The sequence below is a fragment of the Arvicola amphibius genome, chromosome 8 (assembly GCF_903992535.2).
Source record: "Arvicola amphibius chromosome 8, mArvAmp1.2, whole genome shotgun sequence".
NCBI lineage: Eukaryota > Metazoa > Chordata > Mammalia > Rodentia > Cricetidae > Arvicola > Arvicola amphibius.
This window is the reverse complement of record NC_052054.1, coordinates 110,461,485-110,479,890: the sequence shown is the minus strand read 5'-3', so window position 1 is coordinate 110,479,890 and position 18,406 is coordinate 110,461,485. Positions and strand designations below refer to the sequence as shown.

Here is an 18,406-nt window from a genome sequence, read left to right as displayed (position 1 = left end):
CTACCAAGGACACGTATTATACAGGTGTGATGGTTATTCCTAATTTTCAGCATAATGAGATCTGTATTCACCTGGAGACAAACTTTGGCCATATTGGTGGGTAATTCTCTTCCCTGGGATAATTGAGTTAGGAAGATTCATTTGCCATGGGTAGGAGCAGTGCCTGGGATGGGATACTGGGCTGTCCAGGAAGGAGAAAGTGAGTAGAATACAGGTATTCATCACTCTCTGCTTCTTGACTCTGAACACCATGTGATGAACTGCCTCAAGCTTTTTAGACAGTGGCTTCTCCTCCATCTCTATTTAACTGGGACCAGAGTAAATTTTATTCCCTTGTAAATTGTTCTTATCAGAGTATTATATCACAGCAACAGAAACTAAAGTACCAGTGTTTTCTATGAACTTTACAAGTAATTGCTGTCTTATATTGTTTTTCTCCCTTGCTAGCTCTATTCTTCAGGATCTATATCCTGAGAAATAGCACATTTCACGTATTACTATTTACTTGGGATGTATAGAAATGCACCCTGTAATAATGGAATTTCTGCCTCGCTTCCATAGCTCCCGAGTCCTGCTCACACTAGACTGTGCCACCTATTTATTATACAGCATCATCGGGTCCTCTCGTTCCCAGGTGCCCACGAGAAGGCATAAACCCAATGAATGGCAGTGTGCTGTGTCTTCTTTCTAATTCCCTTCTAAACTACCACCAAATGAGTATAAATGCAGCATTTGCCTCCGTGAAAAAGAATGAAGTTCCTCAGAGTATGGATACTCAATGTCTTCCCTACACATTCTTTGCACCATGTTTGAGGCTGTGTATACAGTAGGCATTCGGGAAACTCATCACAACTGCTGTCATGAATCAAATGCTTGATTGCTCTGTAGGGTCTGCATTCCTTGAAAGAGAATGGAAACCCTCTCAGGGCAAGAGAAAGATTGTGGTCACTGTGCTCAGCCTGGTTCATTTTTACATGGTAGTTATAAAATGATTACCCAAAAGATTGCAAATGATTCAGACAATAATTGTAAAACTCAAAATGAATGGAGGGCCTATGAGATTTCCTAGTGGGAAAGAAAATTGCTGGCAAACGTAGAAACTGATAACTGATTCCTATAAGGTGTCTTCTCTGTCTTCCACTCACGTACACGCCATGCCACGTGCATGCTTCAAACACGCATGCATGTGCATGCGCTCACACACTCACTAAATCTATCAGTCAGCCTGTAGAAAGAAAATGGAGAGAAGTTGAAAACAATGTTATATTAAAAGCATGATAAACATAATTATAGAAATAAGAAAGGGGGAAAGGAGGGAGGTAGAGGTGAAGGGGAAAAGAAAAGGGGATCAAAGGAGGGAGGAAGAATGGGAAGAAGGGAGGGAAAAAGAGAGAGAAATAAAAAAGGAGAGGAGTTACTTGGAGAGGGTAGGTAAGACATTTTGAGGTCATGGATTCCTAGGAACCAAAACTAAAGATGAACTAAAAAGGAGTCACTTGTTTTACTCCTGAATGGGGTAGTTTTCTTCCATGGAAAGTAATTGTAGTTAATTGTGCAGGGAAACAAGGCCTGTACTTGAAGGGGTTCTGCCTCTACTCCACAGGAACTCGGCTTTGAATAAAGTGCCTTTGATAACAAGTAATTATGAAAATCTTTATCCCTGGCATAATTATTAGACAATATCAGCAGCATTTTGTATATGCCCACACGCAGCAAACCAGGAATGTAGGAAGAGCTCCAACCCACCAACTCAAATGTTTCTCAGCTAATGTTTTGTCTCCTCCTTGTTCACAGAACCTAAAGTAAGCTGCAAGCTAGGCCGCTCTGCATCTACATCAGGAGTTCCTCCTCCTTCAGTGACTCCTCTCAGACAAGCCAGTGATCTACAACAGAGCCAGGTACCATCATCGTTAGCCAATCGTGATTGACTTCCCGTGATGCAACATACCAAATGCCTCCCACCTGTCTGTCCTGTGTTGCTGTAGACAACGTTTGAGTTTGCTTTGATTTCTCTCTGTGTGGATGGGGAGGGGAGGGGCTCAGCATCTCTGTTTTCATCTCCCAAGAGAATGTCTTTCTTCTTTGTGATTGGTGGAACTTTCTTTGCTGTTTGTTACCGAATCGTTTTTGTCTCTGATTTCCATCATTCTGAATTATAACTGTAGTAAATGTGCACTCTATGTATGGGCATAGTGGCTACTTTAAAAAAAAATTCGTTCTCTTTTCCATGTTCTGTGTACTTTTATACTGTCTTTGAAAATTTATCAATATTTGATAAATTTATCTACTTTTTGTGTAAATTTCTTTTAAATGTTTTGTCCACAATATTTGCACAGATGTTGTCAATGAATCTGTACATATATTTTAGCTCTTATCCTACTATGCTGTGATATTTGTGGTAATTTACTCAGATTTTTATTTAGCTTCAAGCATGACTGTAAGACCAAGTCAATACTGATGTTCTTATAAATATTCATATATTTATTGACTCCTTTGGATTGAATGTGGCAGCTAGTCTTTCTTCATTCTTAGGCCATAGAAACAAATTAGCTAACCAGATAACTTAGATATTTACCAACAGCTGTAGATTAATAGGACAACTTTTAAAGAAATGGCATTTCTCTCTTTAACCAACGATACCAGAAACGTTCTCAGAAAAGGGAATATAAGTGTCTATGCATGGCAAATGAGATCTTCATTATCATTTGGAGAAAAGACATAAGAAATAAAAGCATAAGCTAAAATACCATTTATTCCTTTACAGCATAACATGTTGTTATGATGTTCATTTGTGTGAATGGCTGTGAATGTGAGTTCAGGACAAGGACAATCACTACACATAAATATCATTTTGTGACTAAGCCAATAGGAAACCAATACCTTAACTTACTTGGTGAGGTTTAGTTATTTTGCCATGAGGTATTATGGGTATTAAGCAGGACAGTGCCACTTTTGGAGTAGATGTTCTGCTTCTCAGCTCTTGTATTTGTGTTCGTGGTACTCTGACAGAATGGGACAATATAAACCTAATGATGAGACCCTCCAGGACGCTTCCCAGAACTGATCAGCTCATTGCACATTCATCAAATATGTTAAATGTCAGGATCTTTTAAAGTCACACCTAAGCATAATAATTACTTTTTATAATGAGAAGCATTATGTACTGTCTGACTAAACTATGCACAGTGTTTACTTTATGAATACATGAATATCTCCAAACACTTGTCTCTCTCAGGTGCATCTCAAGTATCATTTAGGGTTCCTTGTGTCTTAATTTAAACCACTAAAGGCCTTTGTAAATGGAGTAAGTAAATGGAGCCATCTTAACTACTTTAAGGTTTACAGAATATGTAGGGCAGGGACACTTGCCTCTGAGTCACAGTGTGAGAGAAGGACCTCTTCTCTACTGTCTCTCCAACTTTGTAAAACTATTGACGACTGTGATATAGATAAGTCCCTTCCAACATGCAGCTAAGAAACTCTCTGTAGCCCAATTGTCTGGTGATGTGTGGCTTATGGTTATTTGTCTGGTTGTGAGCTTATGGTTAAATAAAATGGAAACAGAAGAATGGCCAAAAGAGAATAGGTTTTTCAGCAGCCAAAGCTGACCTCCTATCAGACACCGAGCTCCCTCACAGCCGAGATTCCTATGGGCCATGCTGGGAACTTGGCCTACAGTATCTATCATTCATTTTAGTGTACCTTGAGGTCAGTTCACATGTATTTCTAAATACAGAAAAACCTAAATAGGGGATATGGAAAACAGTCACAAACATTACACAAAGTCACCTTGTGTTGGGGAAGTATTTATCTGTACTAACTTCAAATTGAAAAAGAAATTTTATTAGCAAAGAGCCTCTCACAGAAATAAGGCTTATTTCAATGAAATTTATTGAATGTGGGAATATCTAGCTCTGTGAAATATGGAATAAATTAATGTTAGTCATAGGACTACTGGTGAATAAACTAACCTGTAACCATGCATTGTGATGATGGTGTATTAGCATATTGCAGGTAGGAAAATCTCCACTATCTTCTATATGATCTCAATAGTTCTGTCTGATGATTTAAAAAACAATGTGAGGCTTTGATTTTCTGTAGCGCTCTCTAGACTAATTAATGTCAGAGTTAAATAAAGGAAAATTGCCTTTAAATGGCAGCTGGATCTTGAAATGTTGCAATTATTTAATTTCTACATCCCTACAAGGAATTCAGATGATGGGGATTTTGATTACATTTTATGAACCACTGTGTCATTGGATATTTACAATTTAGATATTGCATGGTCACTAATTTGAATGCTTTAAGTAAAAGATAGTTAGAGGCTACTTTTTGAGTTTATCTCTCATGAGCAGCATCTTAGGAAATCCATTACTGAGCTAAATAAAACAAACAAACTCATGCTGGTCCCAACAGTCTGCTGTCTATTGCTTCTGGGTATGAAACACTGTAACACGATTTTGAACTTTATCTGAGAAGACTTAAACCCATCAGGTGGCAATTAAAACCAAGTACGCTGTGAGTGTCTGCTAGCTGGCGCTATAGTCCTCTGGGACTGGATGTGTCCTCTATACCTTTACGGTCAGAAGTCAAATCTGTCAATACAAGTAACCAGGAAAAATTACAAAGGAACTGAAGAGTATTCTTTACTGTGTGAAAAGCCCAGAAGGTACAGGAGGATCTGGGGTGGAGTTTTCACAACCCTGTGCCATTCACTGTCATCTCTCCTTCTGGCACACAGGACTCTCACAGGCATGTGCAAAGCATCCCTGTTCTGTGTACTCTCAAATGGGTGTCCTTACTATCCTACACAGCAACTGAGCTCTAGTGTGAGGCATTGGACACAGCCCCTCCAGAGGCTTTTGTTTGTATGTTTGGTTTTGTTTGCTTATGAGATCCTAGAGCCTATGCTAGATCTGAACACTCAAGTGTGTCACACATTTTTTTCTGAGCCTTTTTCAATATCTATAAAGTAATTGGAAGTATTAGTTGATTAGTAATATTGTTGATTTCATATATATACATATGGATACTATATATATATATATATATATATATATATATATATATATATGAACCTAGGTAGGTAATAACTGCTGGAAATTATTAGTTCTTTCTCTTCTTCCCTTACATCATTTTACCCTCCCACTAATTCAGTTTTCCAACTTGCTGGAAAATTCTAAAAGGAGCACATCTAACCAGTGGTATTACAAACATGATAGACACAGAGTGATTGCTTGCTTTATCCCAGTATTACCAGCCTTATATAGAACTGTGAGAGATTATACACTCCAAATTTGCTAGACAATAGTACCTTTTCTTGTCTTGTACTTAAGTGTGCTTTGGATACAAAGTATGTGTAAGTTAACCACGGGTGTAATTTCAGCTCACCTGCCATCGAATATTGTTTATTGTCCTATTTGAATTAAATGGTAACTGGATGCATTGGAAATACTACAACTATATAGGTAGGGGAAAGGGCGCAGAAATATGGAACACAGTTTTGCTAAGGTCAGAATTTGCCTTGAAATTTACCACTCTGTGATTTCGAATATCTTGTTCTCTTCAAAAACATCATGCATGTTGTAGAAGACACATTTAACAACTGGAATGAATAGGACTTCAACAGATCTGCCTGCATGGCTTGGAGCAAGTTAATAAATTAAGTGGATACATGGCTCCCCCTAGCAACTGAAGTGTATACTACAACCTGCACTTCAAAGCAGGTTTATATTAGAGATTTACTGCCTAACTTTCAAATACACCTTTAAAGCAGGGGAAAAGTAAGGAGTCACATCTAATGTCCCCCGAGTGCTATGTATCTTTATGAATAAATAAAGCTGATTTCATCTGGATTTATGACATCTCCCATTCATTCTAATCATCTTTATCTAAAATGAGTCTCAACAAAAAGGTTACCCTACTCCCACAGATGGAAATAAATTGCAGTTAAAAACAAAATCTTAATTCAACACATGGAAGAATATTTTTCTGATTTTTTCTGCCACTAATATCTTTGAAACGAGTAGCCTAAGAGTTTTTCCTTTTAAAAAAGAAGCTCTTTCTATCTAGTGGGTAATTTTGCCTCCAACTTAGGGGACCAGTGGGGCATGAGGAAAGGTTTGTACATTGATGCTAGCTCACAGTTGTACTGTGCTTTATTTCACTGTTTCTCAACCTTCCTAATGCTATGACCCTTTAATACAGCTCCTCTTGGTGTGGTGACCCCCAAACATAAAATTATTTCATTGCTGCTTAATAATTGTGATTTTGCCACTGTTATGAATCATAATGTAAATATCTGACATGAGACGACCCCCGCAAGGGGTCGTGACCCACAGGTTGAGAACCACTGATTTTGCTTTATTTGAATAAAAAAAATACTGTCATACACTGCATGTCTTTCTGAAGAAACATAGAAACCTCTAGTGATCCCCTTTTATTCTGTGCTACAAAGGAATATGGCCCCTCATGTTGAAACAGAATGCCAAATGAAGCAAGCAACATTTGTATTCTTCCTGCAATGGCCACCGTTCTCAGAATTCTATATTATCATATCCTGTTGATGGAGTTTCTGTCTTGCCCCGTTCCTGAAGTTGTTCAGTCCCAAAGAAATCACACAGAGATCTACATTAGTTATAAACTGATTGGCCCATTAGCTCAGGTTTCTTATTTACTCTTATAACTTATATTAGCCCATTATTCTTGTATGTTAACTACGTGGCTCAGTACCTTATCTTGCTTCTTCTGTGTCTGGGTCACGACTGCCAATCAAGCTTTCTTCTTCCCAGAATTCTCCTGTTGTTGTCATTCTGCCTCTACTTCCTGCCTGGTGGTCCCTCCCATACTTCCTGTCTGGCTAATGGACAATCAGCATTTATTTAAAATACAATTGAAAGGATACAGACCATTATCCCACAACAATATCCATATCATCAAAGATCAGTACTTTGTACTCTTAAATTTATTAAGCAGACATAGTATTTCTATTAGCAGGGAAGCTAAAGCTAGAGGGTCTCTGTTAGTTCAACTTCCGAGACTAGACTATGCTGCCAATGTGCAAGCCCAGGCCATTCTATTAAATTTAGCCAGGCCTCCCACACAGCTGCCTTCTTTACACTTCCTTTCTCAGTTGTTCTTCACACTCTCCTTCGCTCATCTGCTTACTAAAACTACAGATTTTCTTGGTCTTGCCCTTAGTGATCATCACTTCTTCCCATAGGAGAGGGAGAATTTCACCAAGACTTTAACCAAGTAGGGTCCTGCCTTTGACTTAGAATCCCCAAGAATGAAATGAGAGTAAAATGAGGTTGTCAGTGTAACTCTGTCTTTGGGTCCTCAGTCTTGTGTTACCCTTGAAAGAACTCAGGAGAGACACAAGAGCTAGGTGTAAAAGACAGAGCTTCTTGCAGAAGGAAGGGATGGAAGTGTATGACGTGAATGATGGCCACAGTGACCATTGCTACCATTGGTATTTTATGCTGGTGTATTAGTCATTCCTCTATTGTAATGATAAAAAAAAACCATAACCAAGACAATGTTTAGAAAGAAGGGCTTATTTGGGCTTATGGTTCTAGAGGGATAAGAGTCTATTTGGGGCAAGGAAGCATAGCAACCAGCAGCCAGTCAGATGAGGTTGCCGAGTGCTTACCTCTTGAACTACAAGCAAGAAGAGAGAATGGACTAGGAAGGACATGCTGTTGACTCCTCAATCTCAGTTCCCAGTGTCATACTTCTGTCAGCAAGGCCATGCCTACTAAGCCTCCCCAAACAGTGCCACCAGCTGGGAACCAAACATTCAAATACCTGACACTCTGGGTGCTATTTTATTCTTAGCACTACAGCTGACTTCAGACAGTCCCTAAAGTCTGTAGAGCCTGCAGCATTTCTTTTGGGACATTTTTGTTACCTGAGTAGCCAGCTGGTAGACCCTTTTAAACTGACTCTTGTGAAGGGGGATCATGATGGACTTGAAATCAGAAAGCTGTTGGCTAGAGAGCAATTGTGTAAGGTCCTAGGTAGTTACCTGTTAACAAATATTCTAGAAGTTCAAATGCCATGCCTCCTTTCCAGGGTCAGAGCTATGATTCAAATCCCATTCTGTAGGTTTAGTCCTTAGTTTTACAAGCTGCTGGTCATACGGATGGCATCCACCCCCTGTGATCTCCAAGCCTGTTGACGCATGAATTACTTGACAGCTAGAGGAGAGCCAGGTGTCACTTACTGTTTGTCACATTCTCTTGTGGAGGACATATCCATGTTAGGAGGAACTTCTGACCTTGTTGAAAGGATTTCTAAGGGCTCATCCAAGTGGGTGTGAGCTTTCAGAGTGTGTCCAGGTTCACGCAGACATATGTGTCTATAAGTATGCATGTTCTGGTATGGGTGTGCATAGGTGTACATTCATATGTATGTGAGTGTGCATGCCTCTGAAGTTTACACCTTGAGCACACCCAAAACACTGCGCATTATGCAAACAATGTGTACCCCCTCTCACATCTGGACCTGAAAGTATCAGCTGCAGGGGAATGAGTACAGATTTAGTCCCAACACACAACAGACATTAATGTATTCACTAAGGGTTACCTGATTTGTGGGTTTCTACAGCAATCTCAAAAACAGACACTTTAAAGGGTGAAAAAATAGCCATACTGACAGTTCAAAGCATTTGTTTTTGTGAAGTAAAGGCTGCATTAGAGCTGGTTAATAATCCCTGGTTGTCAGCTATTTTGACAGGGATGGTATTTGGTATTTGAAACGCTGCATTTAATAGCTCTGTTCCTAGAAAACGAGAAGATCATTTGAAGGACCTCTGAGTGTCAAGAGTAATCCTTCCTGACACCATCAGCTTTGCATATGAAAGGGAATGCGGCTTTCCAGAGATACCCAGAGAGCCAAAGTTACTTATCTTTCAAGTGAACTCTGGGTAGATCCCCAATCTGTGCCATTTACCAAGAGAAGCCTAAATAATGAAACGGGACCCTTGGGGAGTTCAGACATTCACTCCATCTTGGTGTTGCCAAGTCTGTAGAATCCCCAAGCGTTTGGATTTCTGAATTCTTACACAATAAGTTAGTGGATTTGAAAGCACATCTTAGCCTTGGATGACAGAAAGCAGCAATGATCTTTTCTGTCAATCATTTGTTCATCATGCGGCTCCCTTGATCATTTTTCTTTTGAGCATAGAAATGAAGGGAATTATCTCTTCTTAGTACAGGCATCAAGAGTACAGGAGGTCAGGAGAGGAACGAACTACACCACTATTGTACTTTGGATTTCTTTCTCTTGAATCCAGATGTATTTTGGAAGACAGCTGTGCAGTCTTATGGAAGGACTAGTATATCTAGTCCTTTTCTTCCACTCCAATCTTGATTCCAGATCTGTTTTCACTCCTATAAAAAAGTGATTATATGTGATATGTGTTCTTCCCTGTGTGACATTCTGAAGAGTTGCTCATCACCTACAGTGCAGAGGATGTACTACCCAAAGGATTTCAAGAACTCAGTGACTTAGTCCTGGTCTTGCTCAGCTAAATTTCTCACCACTTATTCATATCCTTCCACTCCTCCTTGTGCCCACTGCACACACTCTATCAGGCAATCTTTTTTCAGCTGTTAACACTTCAGGGTGTTTATAAAGGTTGCATAGCCCTTGCTTCTGGGAACCTTCTCCTAGTTTTGATATGAGAAACCATTCAGCCTCTGGTCAGAGTCAACTGCAGTCTGCCATCGAGGAAGATGTTCCTGCTATCTTAAGTGTGTCTTCCTTCTTTTCTCCATGATCATAAATGACTAAAGATTGTAGTAAACATTGGCTGTAGGATGCCACTTTATATCATAGACCCATCCATTGAAGAGGCTTGTCACTCTCATAGACCAAATCCTGAAGCCTGAAGAAAGCAGGCCACACTCATCTCTCTCTCCGTCTGTCTGTATGTCTGCCTGCCTGTCTTCTTATCTCCTTCCCTCCCTCCTCTCTCCCCCCTCTCCCCTTTCCCTGAGGAGTGCAGTTAAGAAGCCATGATGTACCTTGGCTTAACACTTTTTAATTGATGGCTCCTCCATGCTTTCTGTCAAGTATGGTATGTTGAATTAAATCACGTTGCCTCCCACAAAGGATACGAGTCAGATGTTTTCTTTTATTTGAGAGGATTTGTCTGAAGGGTTCCCCTTTGTTCTTTCACCCACCCATATACATCATCCTGCCATTGATGGCTGTAGCTCCTTGTCCTCCTTAAGTGGTCCCTGTTAATGAAGCCCCCCTTTCCAGGTTTATAAGAGAACTCTCCCCTTTCCCTTTTAGGTCCCATTTCTGTTGCCTCTGATAAAATATACCCTTCATTTTTAATGTTTTCCATCTCAAGGTCTGACCATGAGTCTTATAGTCTTGGAACAGTTCCTTTATTTCTGACAGGTAACTGTGTCAGTAGTTACAAAGACCACTACTACTCCTGACGTATGTGACCTAAGTTCTTGTATGCAAACAAAGAACACGGGAAATTTTTGCTGAATTTCTTTACTATAAGAGTATTAAATTTACAGAAATGTGTCAGATATTTTATGGGTGGGGACACCCACACAGAGGGGGGAGAGGCATGGGGGAGAGAGATCACATTACTATAGTAGCATTTTCATTTTTCCATAAAGTCATTTTTGAACTCCAGAGATGCAGTAGCCATAAGTATTTGCATTAGAGTGCAGGTTCCTTTAGGAAGGGAATATGTATATTTCAAGTTAGAACATTCTAGTTGTATTAGAATTCACTGAAGAAATGATTCATGATAAAGATATAACAGATAAGCCTGCAACATGCTGTGATAATGATTAATAGAAGCACAAAGACTCCAGACAGTGGCTCTCATAATTCTCACGTATCCCTCCATCAGCTAGTAAATGGAGGAGTTCATTTGCTTGCTGACGGTGACCAAGAAAAGCCAGGGAGGTAATAGAAACGCAATGCCCACTGAGAGAGGTAACACAATGTTGCAATTCACAGAGGAAAAAAATCTCCATCAAACTCATTCCTGAACATGAAGTTTATTTTTAAGCAGCTTTGTCAACAAAAGGAGATAGCATGTTACCGGTGCCATTAGAGAAAGACATTCTATATTTAAATGAAACAAATATGTATTGGGGACAGTTCATTAATTCTGATGGCTGGTGAATGAAAGTGTATGGAAACCTCTCCAGTCCCAGAGTGGAGCGGGGACTTTCCCTTTAATAATTCATTGCAAGATATTATCTTTTAATACAGATAAGTTTACTGAAGCTGCAATTTTTCTTTCTGCTGTCCTCTCCCTCATTCTGACCCAGTCTACCCCCCCCCCTTTTAATTTTACTCTGTCACAGACTTACAGGACTGGCGCCAGGGCACATGAATCCTTGCTTCTTGGGTGGTTACGCACCAGTTACGTGCTTGTAGTATTTTAAAGATTACCTCTGCAGTCAAATTTAAAGACAAAAAGTTGAAAAAGAGTGAAAATTCACAGAGGCAGGCAATTTGGGGGTTGATGCTCCACTGACCTGATTACAGACAGGTTCCGTTCTTGCTCTTAGTGACTCACTGAGAGGCCATGCTAACCAACACCCAGAAAAGGGCAGCCCTTGGCCCCTACCCCACTCCTCTCTGAGTAAGCGTGAACTGTCCAGGTTCCAGCATGAGTGACAAGCTTTAGCCCCCATCTCAGAAATGGGATTGTGGAGTGAGACTCAGAAGGGGGAGCAAGGAAGCGATACCCTTTTCCAGCCTTGCCTTTCCCCTTCTCTTTCCCCTCGACTGCGCTCTGGCAAGCCCCTGGAGGACGTTGGGACCCACATGGCAAAGTCTCCTATGACACAGACAGGAAAGCTGCAGCTGAGAACTCTTCAAGAGTGCAGGGGAGAGAAAAGGAATTTGGGGCCATTTTATTTATTTTTGATTCTCATTCTAAACTCCTGTGCGCGAAAAACATTCATTTTCATGCAAAATTATCTACTGCTTGGGTCCCCTATCCCTTATTTAGCCTAGCTTCCTACATGCCACTGATTAATCGTTGATAACCACCACGTGTAGATGTAATGACATTTTGCATTAATGGTCAGTAGCTTGTTGGACTTTACAAATGGCTTTCACGTGCTCAGTCAGCAGATTCTCATTGTTCAGCTGCTGCCACCATATGGTCTTACAGGTACATTAGGTTGCAAAACAGTTGAGTCAGCTCCTTATTTTCAGAGAGATTTCAGCCCAGTGACAAGCCCAGTGATGATGTGTACGTGTGTGCACTCACAGTTCAGTATAATTCAGAAGAACATACACAGAAGACAGAGGGATTAATTGCCACTGTTGGAGATGTCGCTGGAGGTGGTCAAATGCAGCTTTAGAAAAGGAGGGAGTGGCATTATTTGATGGACACTTTAACAAGAGAGGAGACAAGGTCATTACAGCAAACATCGGGTTTGCAAAGGAGTGAAGATCTATAAGCTATGTGATTGGTCAGTGCAGCTAGAAGCATGCCACCAGCATCAGGAGGGTTACAGACACTGAAGAGAGAAAGACCAGGGGTAACTCATGAAGGGATGAAGAACGAGCATCTGAGTTCTGAAAACCTAGAAATCATTCGAATAGTCCTTCTTTCTCCATCTAGGTAATGAAGCAACAGGCCTGCTTAGGATTTTCAGTGACTTGCCGAGTTGCTTCCTTAGAACTCAAATGCTCATTCCTTTGTACATAATCCTTAAAGATCAGATGATGAGAAGATTATAAAAGAGAGCCTTAAACTAAACAATTAACATGACTAAAGAGGAAAACTGTTAGCTCAACAGAGCCCCAAATGGGTGGACTCCTAAGATCATTCATTTGCTTGCTTTGCTTTTTATTGTTGTTGTTTTTAATATTGGTAATCTAGGGAAATGTGAATGCTAGTAGACAGACTCACATTCTTTTCATTATAATTCATCTCTGGACATTTTAATGTGTCAAGAATATCCTTTTCAACCCCTCCACTAACCTAAAAATATCAACTAACAGATAAAGATTCAATTCTAAGGTCTGATTAAAGCTTATTTTTGAATCTTAGAAGTCCTTCAAGTATCCAGAATCGAATACTGGTGTGTGAACTAGTTTTTGTTCCCATAGATTCCCTTGCTCTTTTGGGGTTTTTTTCTTGTTTTTTTTTTTGTTTGTTTGTTTGTTTTTTCTTGTTTTTTTTCTTTTTTTTTCTTTTTTTTTTTTTTGGTTTTTCGAGACAGGGTTTCTCTGTAGCTTTTTTAGAGCCTGTACTGGAACTAGCTCTTGTAGACCAGGCTGGCCTCGAACTCACAGAGATCCGCCTGCCTCAAGCAAGCATTCTTTTTTCCAAAGAACCTTGAAAAGCATGTCTTGCCTGCAAGTGTGTATGTGCATCTTGTGTGTGCATTGTGCTCACTGGAGTCAAAAGGGGGCACTGAACCCTTGGAACTGGAGTATAGATGATTGGGAGAGAATCTTATGAATGCTGGTAACAGAATCCCAGAACCTCTACAAGTAACCTTTTAAAGGCCAGGGCCTGCTTTTTTCCCCCTCTGGATTTGATTTGCCCGACAATTCCTTTGCAGTTAGATTTGAACTCACCTTAGTTAGCAGGAAGGCCCTATGGGTAGTTTCCCCAGCGATGCCAGGGCTCAGGCTTACAATGTCAATTGGCTCTTTTGTTTTTTTCAGACCTTTTCTCTAAATTCTCTCAGCACCAAGGGACAAACACGAAGGTTCTTAAGAACCTGTCCACCACAAGATCAAACTCATTGACTAAATATGTTTATCTCTTGAATTTTATATAGAAAAAGAAGGTAACCTATTTTCTCATGTGTTATCATCTATATAAATTTGCTAATGAGTGTATTTTCTTATGGCAACCATGACACTTCTCCAAATCGATGTTCTAACAGATGAAGCAATTAAGTTGCAGCAAGTCAAACAAAATCTCATGTTCACAAAGCATGTAACAGAAGGTTGGGGACTGAACCTCCTCTCTTCTCACTCTTGGTGCAATGTTCTAGGCTGTCTATATCCTCTACAGATCTTTCCCACCAGAGTACTAGAGAAAATGCCTTTGGCAAATTTCCTATGCTGTTCATCACCACTAGAGGGGGAGAGAGTACTGTCCAAGTTAACATGACTGCCTTTGCTTAAACTAGAGAGCATCTGACAGCCACAAGTTTATTGCAATTCAGTGGTTACACACACAAATAGCAACAACAAGAACAACAACAAAACAAAGAAAAAGCCACTGTTTCCCCTACGTGTTCTACCATTTTTGTTTGTTAATTGCAGTTCCAAGTATATTCTGCAATAATGAACTATAAATACTATGCAAAAAGATTAAAGAGGACGGCAGGAAAAACTAGAGGACTAATGTAAAGAATTGCATCTGGCTGGGGTGAACGGGATGAAGGTTCCTTCTAGCCAGTTTCCCCACGGCATTTATAAGGTCTTTTCCCACGGGCTTCAAGAACAAATGGAGATGCTGTAGGGTGAGAGCTACTGGGAGAACTTGAGTGAAACATCTTGCTTGGGTTTAGGGTGAAGTGCAGCAAGTAAAACATTTAAAAGAAGACAAGGTAGATATAGAATGTTAGACTAATAATGAAGAAAGAGTGATCACAGTGGGCAGCCATAGTGGGAGGGAACAGGAAGCTCAAGCCCCAAGCATAGGAGAAGGATTGTCGTTGATTTTTTTTTTCTGGTCCTTGTCTCTAGACCCCATTTCAAATGAGTGAGGATGTATTGGCCTGGAAGCAGCATCTTCGTAGAGGACAGTAAAATGCCCACCCCAGTAGTCAGATCTAGTCCTTTCTCTTGGAGTGTTGCAGCAGTCAAGCTCATCCTGAGGGATGTGAAACTCACCTGAGCTGGTGATGCAGAGATGTTAATTAATGCAAGAAGACTTCAGTCCAGCTGTTTTAGCTCCAAGTCCCCAAGACAATGTCTGGGGTGGCAAGAAGATGGATGAGTTGGGTGGTCCACGGTCCAGTTGTCTCCTCTTCGAGGTCACCCAAACTACTTCTAGGGGTTTTGGGGGATATAGATCTCTTGGTACAAGCGGAATAGCAGAGTGCCTCAGAAGAGGGTCCATCCCAGGGACCATGAGAAAACTTAACAGCTGGCAAAGATCTATAACTTATGTCAGGAGGTAATAACTGTACAATGTTGTGGAGGAAGTTCAAGAGACAAAGTTATATGTAAACTTTTATGTGAAGATTGGCACGAGTTAAATGCAATTGTACAACGGACTGAAGCATGTACCAGAGTTCTTTAGAAGGATAAGGAAACTTTATTACCTGTGTGTCTTCATTCCACTACTACATAAGGACATAACAAGAACCTGAAAGCTTTCTTCCATCCAATCAGGGGCTGCCATGCAAGAGTATTGTAAATTTGCCTCACCTTCCTCAAGCATCCAATCTTTCACAGCCCATTTTTATATACTTGATTTTTAATATCATCCTACATTAAATAATCTTTAAGATTACTTTAAACTTGCTTTGAATTACTTGTTTTAGGCTTAATTTTGACAACATATGCAGAAACTTACTACATAATAAGAGATAAAAATTAGCTTCCCCCTCCGAGCTTGTCTTTGTAAGTGAATTACATTTGTACTGAGCATGACTGACCATAAACTTGTATATTTTAAATGCCCTTAACAGTTTAAAACAAGTTGGTATCTTTCATAAGATTAAGATTTTACAATTTTATCCTTATCAAGTTTGAGCCTTAAAAATAATAATTCTTGAATTAAAGGTCTTTTAGTATTAAAGTAAACTTTGAACCCTAAATATAGTCCATAGAGAAATTGGGAACCCCATTTCCAGATCCTTTACAATGTTCTTTTACAAAATACTACAGTTTTTATGTGACTCCGTTTTTCCAAATAGCAAAATCTTAATGAATATAGTAAAAAGAACGGGTTACATAGAACTTGTTCATGCTTCTGTCTGTGAAAAAAAATGTTATTTTTTTATTCTAAAGACAAATGCCATCATACAAAAGTCCATGCTAATCCAAAATGTCTTACAGACCTGTTGCTTCCTCCTTAATATAAAACAAAGCATCTTGGAGGCCTAGTGCTGCATCCTTAGTCTGAAAGAAGGGGATACAATGATAAGTAGAGAGATACCATGTGATCATCGTAACCAAGACGGCAGTAAAGTCACATAGTATGCTTCCACGCTGATGTCACATGCAAAGAGGGCCAAAAGCCACATGACTGTTAAGCAATCAACGAAGATGAAAACAAACTATGTGGTAGGCTCATCAGGCACATACCCTTTTCATGAACAAGAGTGCAATCCCTGTTATATAGACAGTAGATTACAGTAGATTAAGATTATCTATATAGTCCTTTTGAATCAAAATTCCATGAACTTGCAAATCCTAAAATACAGAAAAGTTTCAGCAGAAGCTTTAAAGAGAGTAAGCAAAACCAAGAAAATAGAGTGGGGGAAATTCAGAGTGGTAAACACCTTTCCATTTGTAACTTCTGTAGGAAATAGTTTCCTTCTTAACTGTTCTCAAGTGAAAAATGTATTTTTCTGTCCTCTTCTGTGTTTCTATCTTTCTCGCTGCCACAGACTCCGATGATTAGCCTGCCCCAGGACAGAGACTTTGAAGGAAACTTTTAAATAAACATGCTTGGGACTAGGGCAGGCAGGGCAAATTCCACCTCTAGTGCCAGCCTGCCCTGTAGAGTAGAACATCAAGAAACAGTTTTTCTATATTATTCACACCAAAAAGACATTCAAATCTCTGTAAGACTGAAAGCAGTGACCTACATATCCATAACAAGGTCCAGACGACCTTGTATGTTTTTCCTCACAGAGGAAAGTAAGATGCTGCCCCTTATAGGAACAGAAATGACTTCCATAGTCTACAAGGCAAGCTGGGAAACACAGCCTTTCAGCAGAAAACCACCAGGCTCAGTGAATAAAAATGCTTGCACAAGCTTGAGGAGTCCACAGGTTTGAATCCCCAGAACCCACATTTAGCCAGACATGTAGTGTGAGTATCTGTAACCCCAGAATGCCTAGGAAGCAATGGAAGTGGGAGACTATAGATACCCTCTAACTTCTTGAGCCATGTAGCCTGGAGAGAGCAGCGAAGAGACTATGTCTCCCTTCGAATGAGCGCCACCCTGCTCAGCTTGTGAGATCAGAGAGGTTTGAAGCTCTCAGGGTGTTATGGTCATAGACTAGACACTTTCTCAAACAAGATGGAAGGTCCAGATTGATGCCCGAGTTTGCCCTCTGATCACTATACATGGGCCATGGTATGAGTGAACCCACATTCACATACATAAATATGTACATATATATATATACATATATATGCAAATGTCATACATATGATGCCATAAAATATTTGAAAAACATAAATTGATTGAAAATAGGAATGAAGATGTAGCTCGTCAGTAAGAATAGATAGTATTCTCATTCCAGGTGGGAAACAACTACCTGCAAAGACAGCTTCATGGAGATCTTGTGCCTCTGACCTCTGGAGGCACCTACACTCACATGAACATACCCTCACACAGACACAAATCCACACACATAATTAAAAGCAACAAGAACAAATTTTAAAAATCAAAACAACAGAAATCAGAAATAAAGGAAATCTAAAATGAAATTAAAGACAATAAGCCACTTCTGTATTAATAATTAAAGATGTGGAATACTTAATAACGTGAGAGTTTAAAGGGACGGAAGAAAAAAAAAGACTGAACAGTCTTACTTCACTTCCTTCTACAAGTTGTAAGGCTGGCAAAGAGAAAAGGACCAAATACATAGACAAAATTGTTCAAAACCACTGGCTTCTTGAAACACCCCTGGAGGAAATGGGTTTGTATAAAGCTCACGAGAGCATCAGGGAACTGCCTTAGTGAGAAAATGACGTGATCTTCAGAGAAAGTCATTGGCTTTACACATTTTGATCATAGATTGAGTATAGGGTCTTGTTGGTCCTACTTGTAAGGTTTTATGAATCTATCACAAGCAGCCCCTCTACCCCAGCCACAGTTGCTGTCATTCTGCCTCTCTGGCTTTGACCTTGTCCAAGAGCATCAAGGAACACTGGGGATGGATACTGTTTCTCCCCTCAAACTAACAAGCATGTTTGACTAGAGGAAGCGGTTCCATGCCACTGTAAGTGGCATTTTTCATTAGATGTGAGAGCAAACCCTGAAATGTTTCAGAAAGAGAGGTCATGGAACCATCACCAGAGGGCCTTTAAACCGTTGATAGTTTTTTGGAGCGGTGAGATTGCATCCGCGGGCTTCTTTCTGCCAGGCAACTGAAAGGGGGGGATAGTGGATCTTCAGGTTTTTGCAACATGAGTTTGTAGGAGATTCTTATCGCTAAGTAGCCCAATTTACACGCAGGCTGTGTATGCACAGTGT

The 18,406-nt window shown here is 40.0% G+C and overlaps 1 protein-coding gene across 2 annotated transcripts in view; it reads left to right on the top strand.

Annotated features, from left to right (window-relative positions):
* Positions 1-18,406, top strand: part of Nyap2 (neuronal tyrosine-phosphorylated phosphoinositide-3-kinase adaptor 2) — a 252,747-nt gene that overhangs the window by 214,391 nt on the left and 19,950 nt on the right. Inside the window, exon 5 of one of the 2 annotated variants that reach the window (XM_038340643.1) lies at positions 1,795-1,898. In XM_038340643.1, coding sequence (XP_038196571.1) covers positions 1,795-1,898 — 104 coding nt within the window. Of the gene's footprint in view, positions 1-1,794; positions 1,929-18,406 lie in introns of those variants that run through there. The other variant, XM_038340644.1, reaches the window with a different exon arrangement.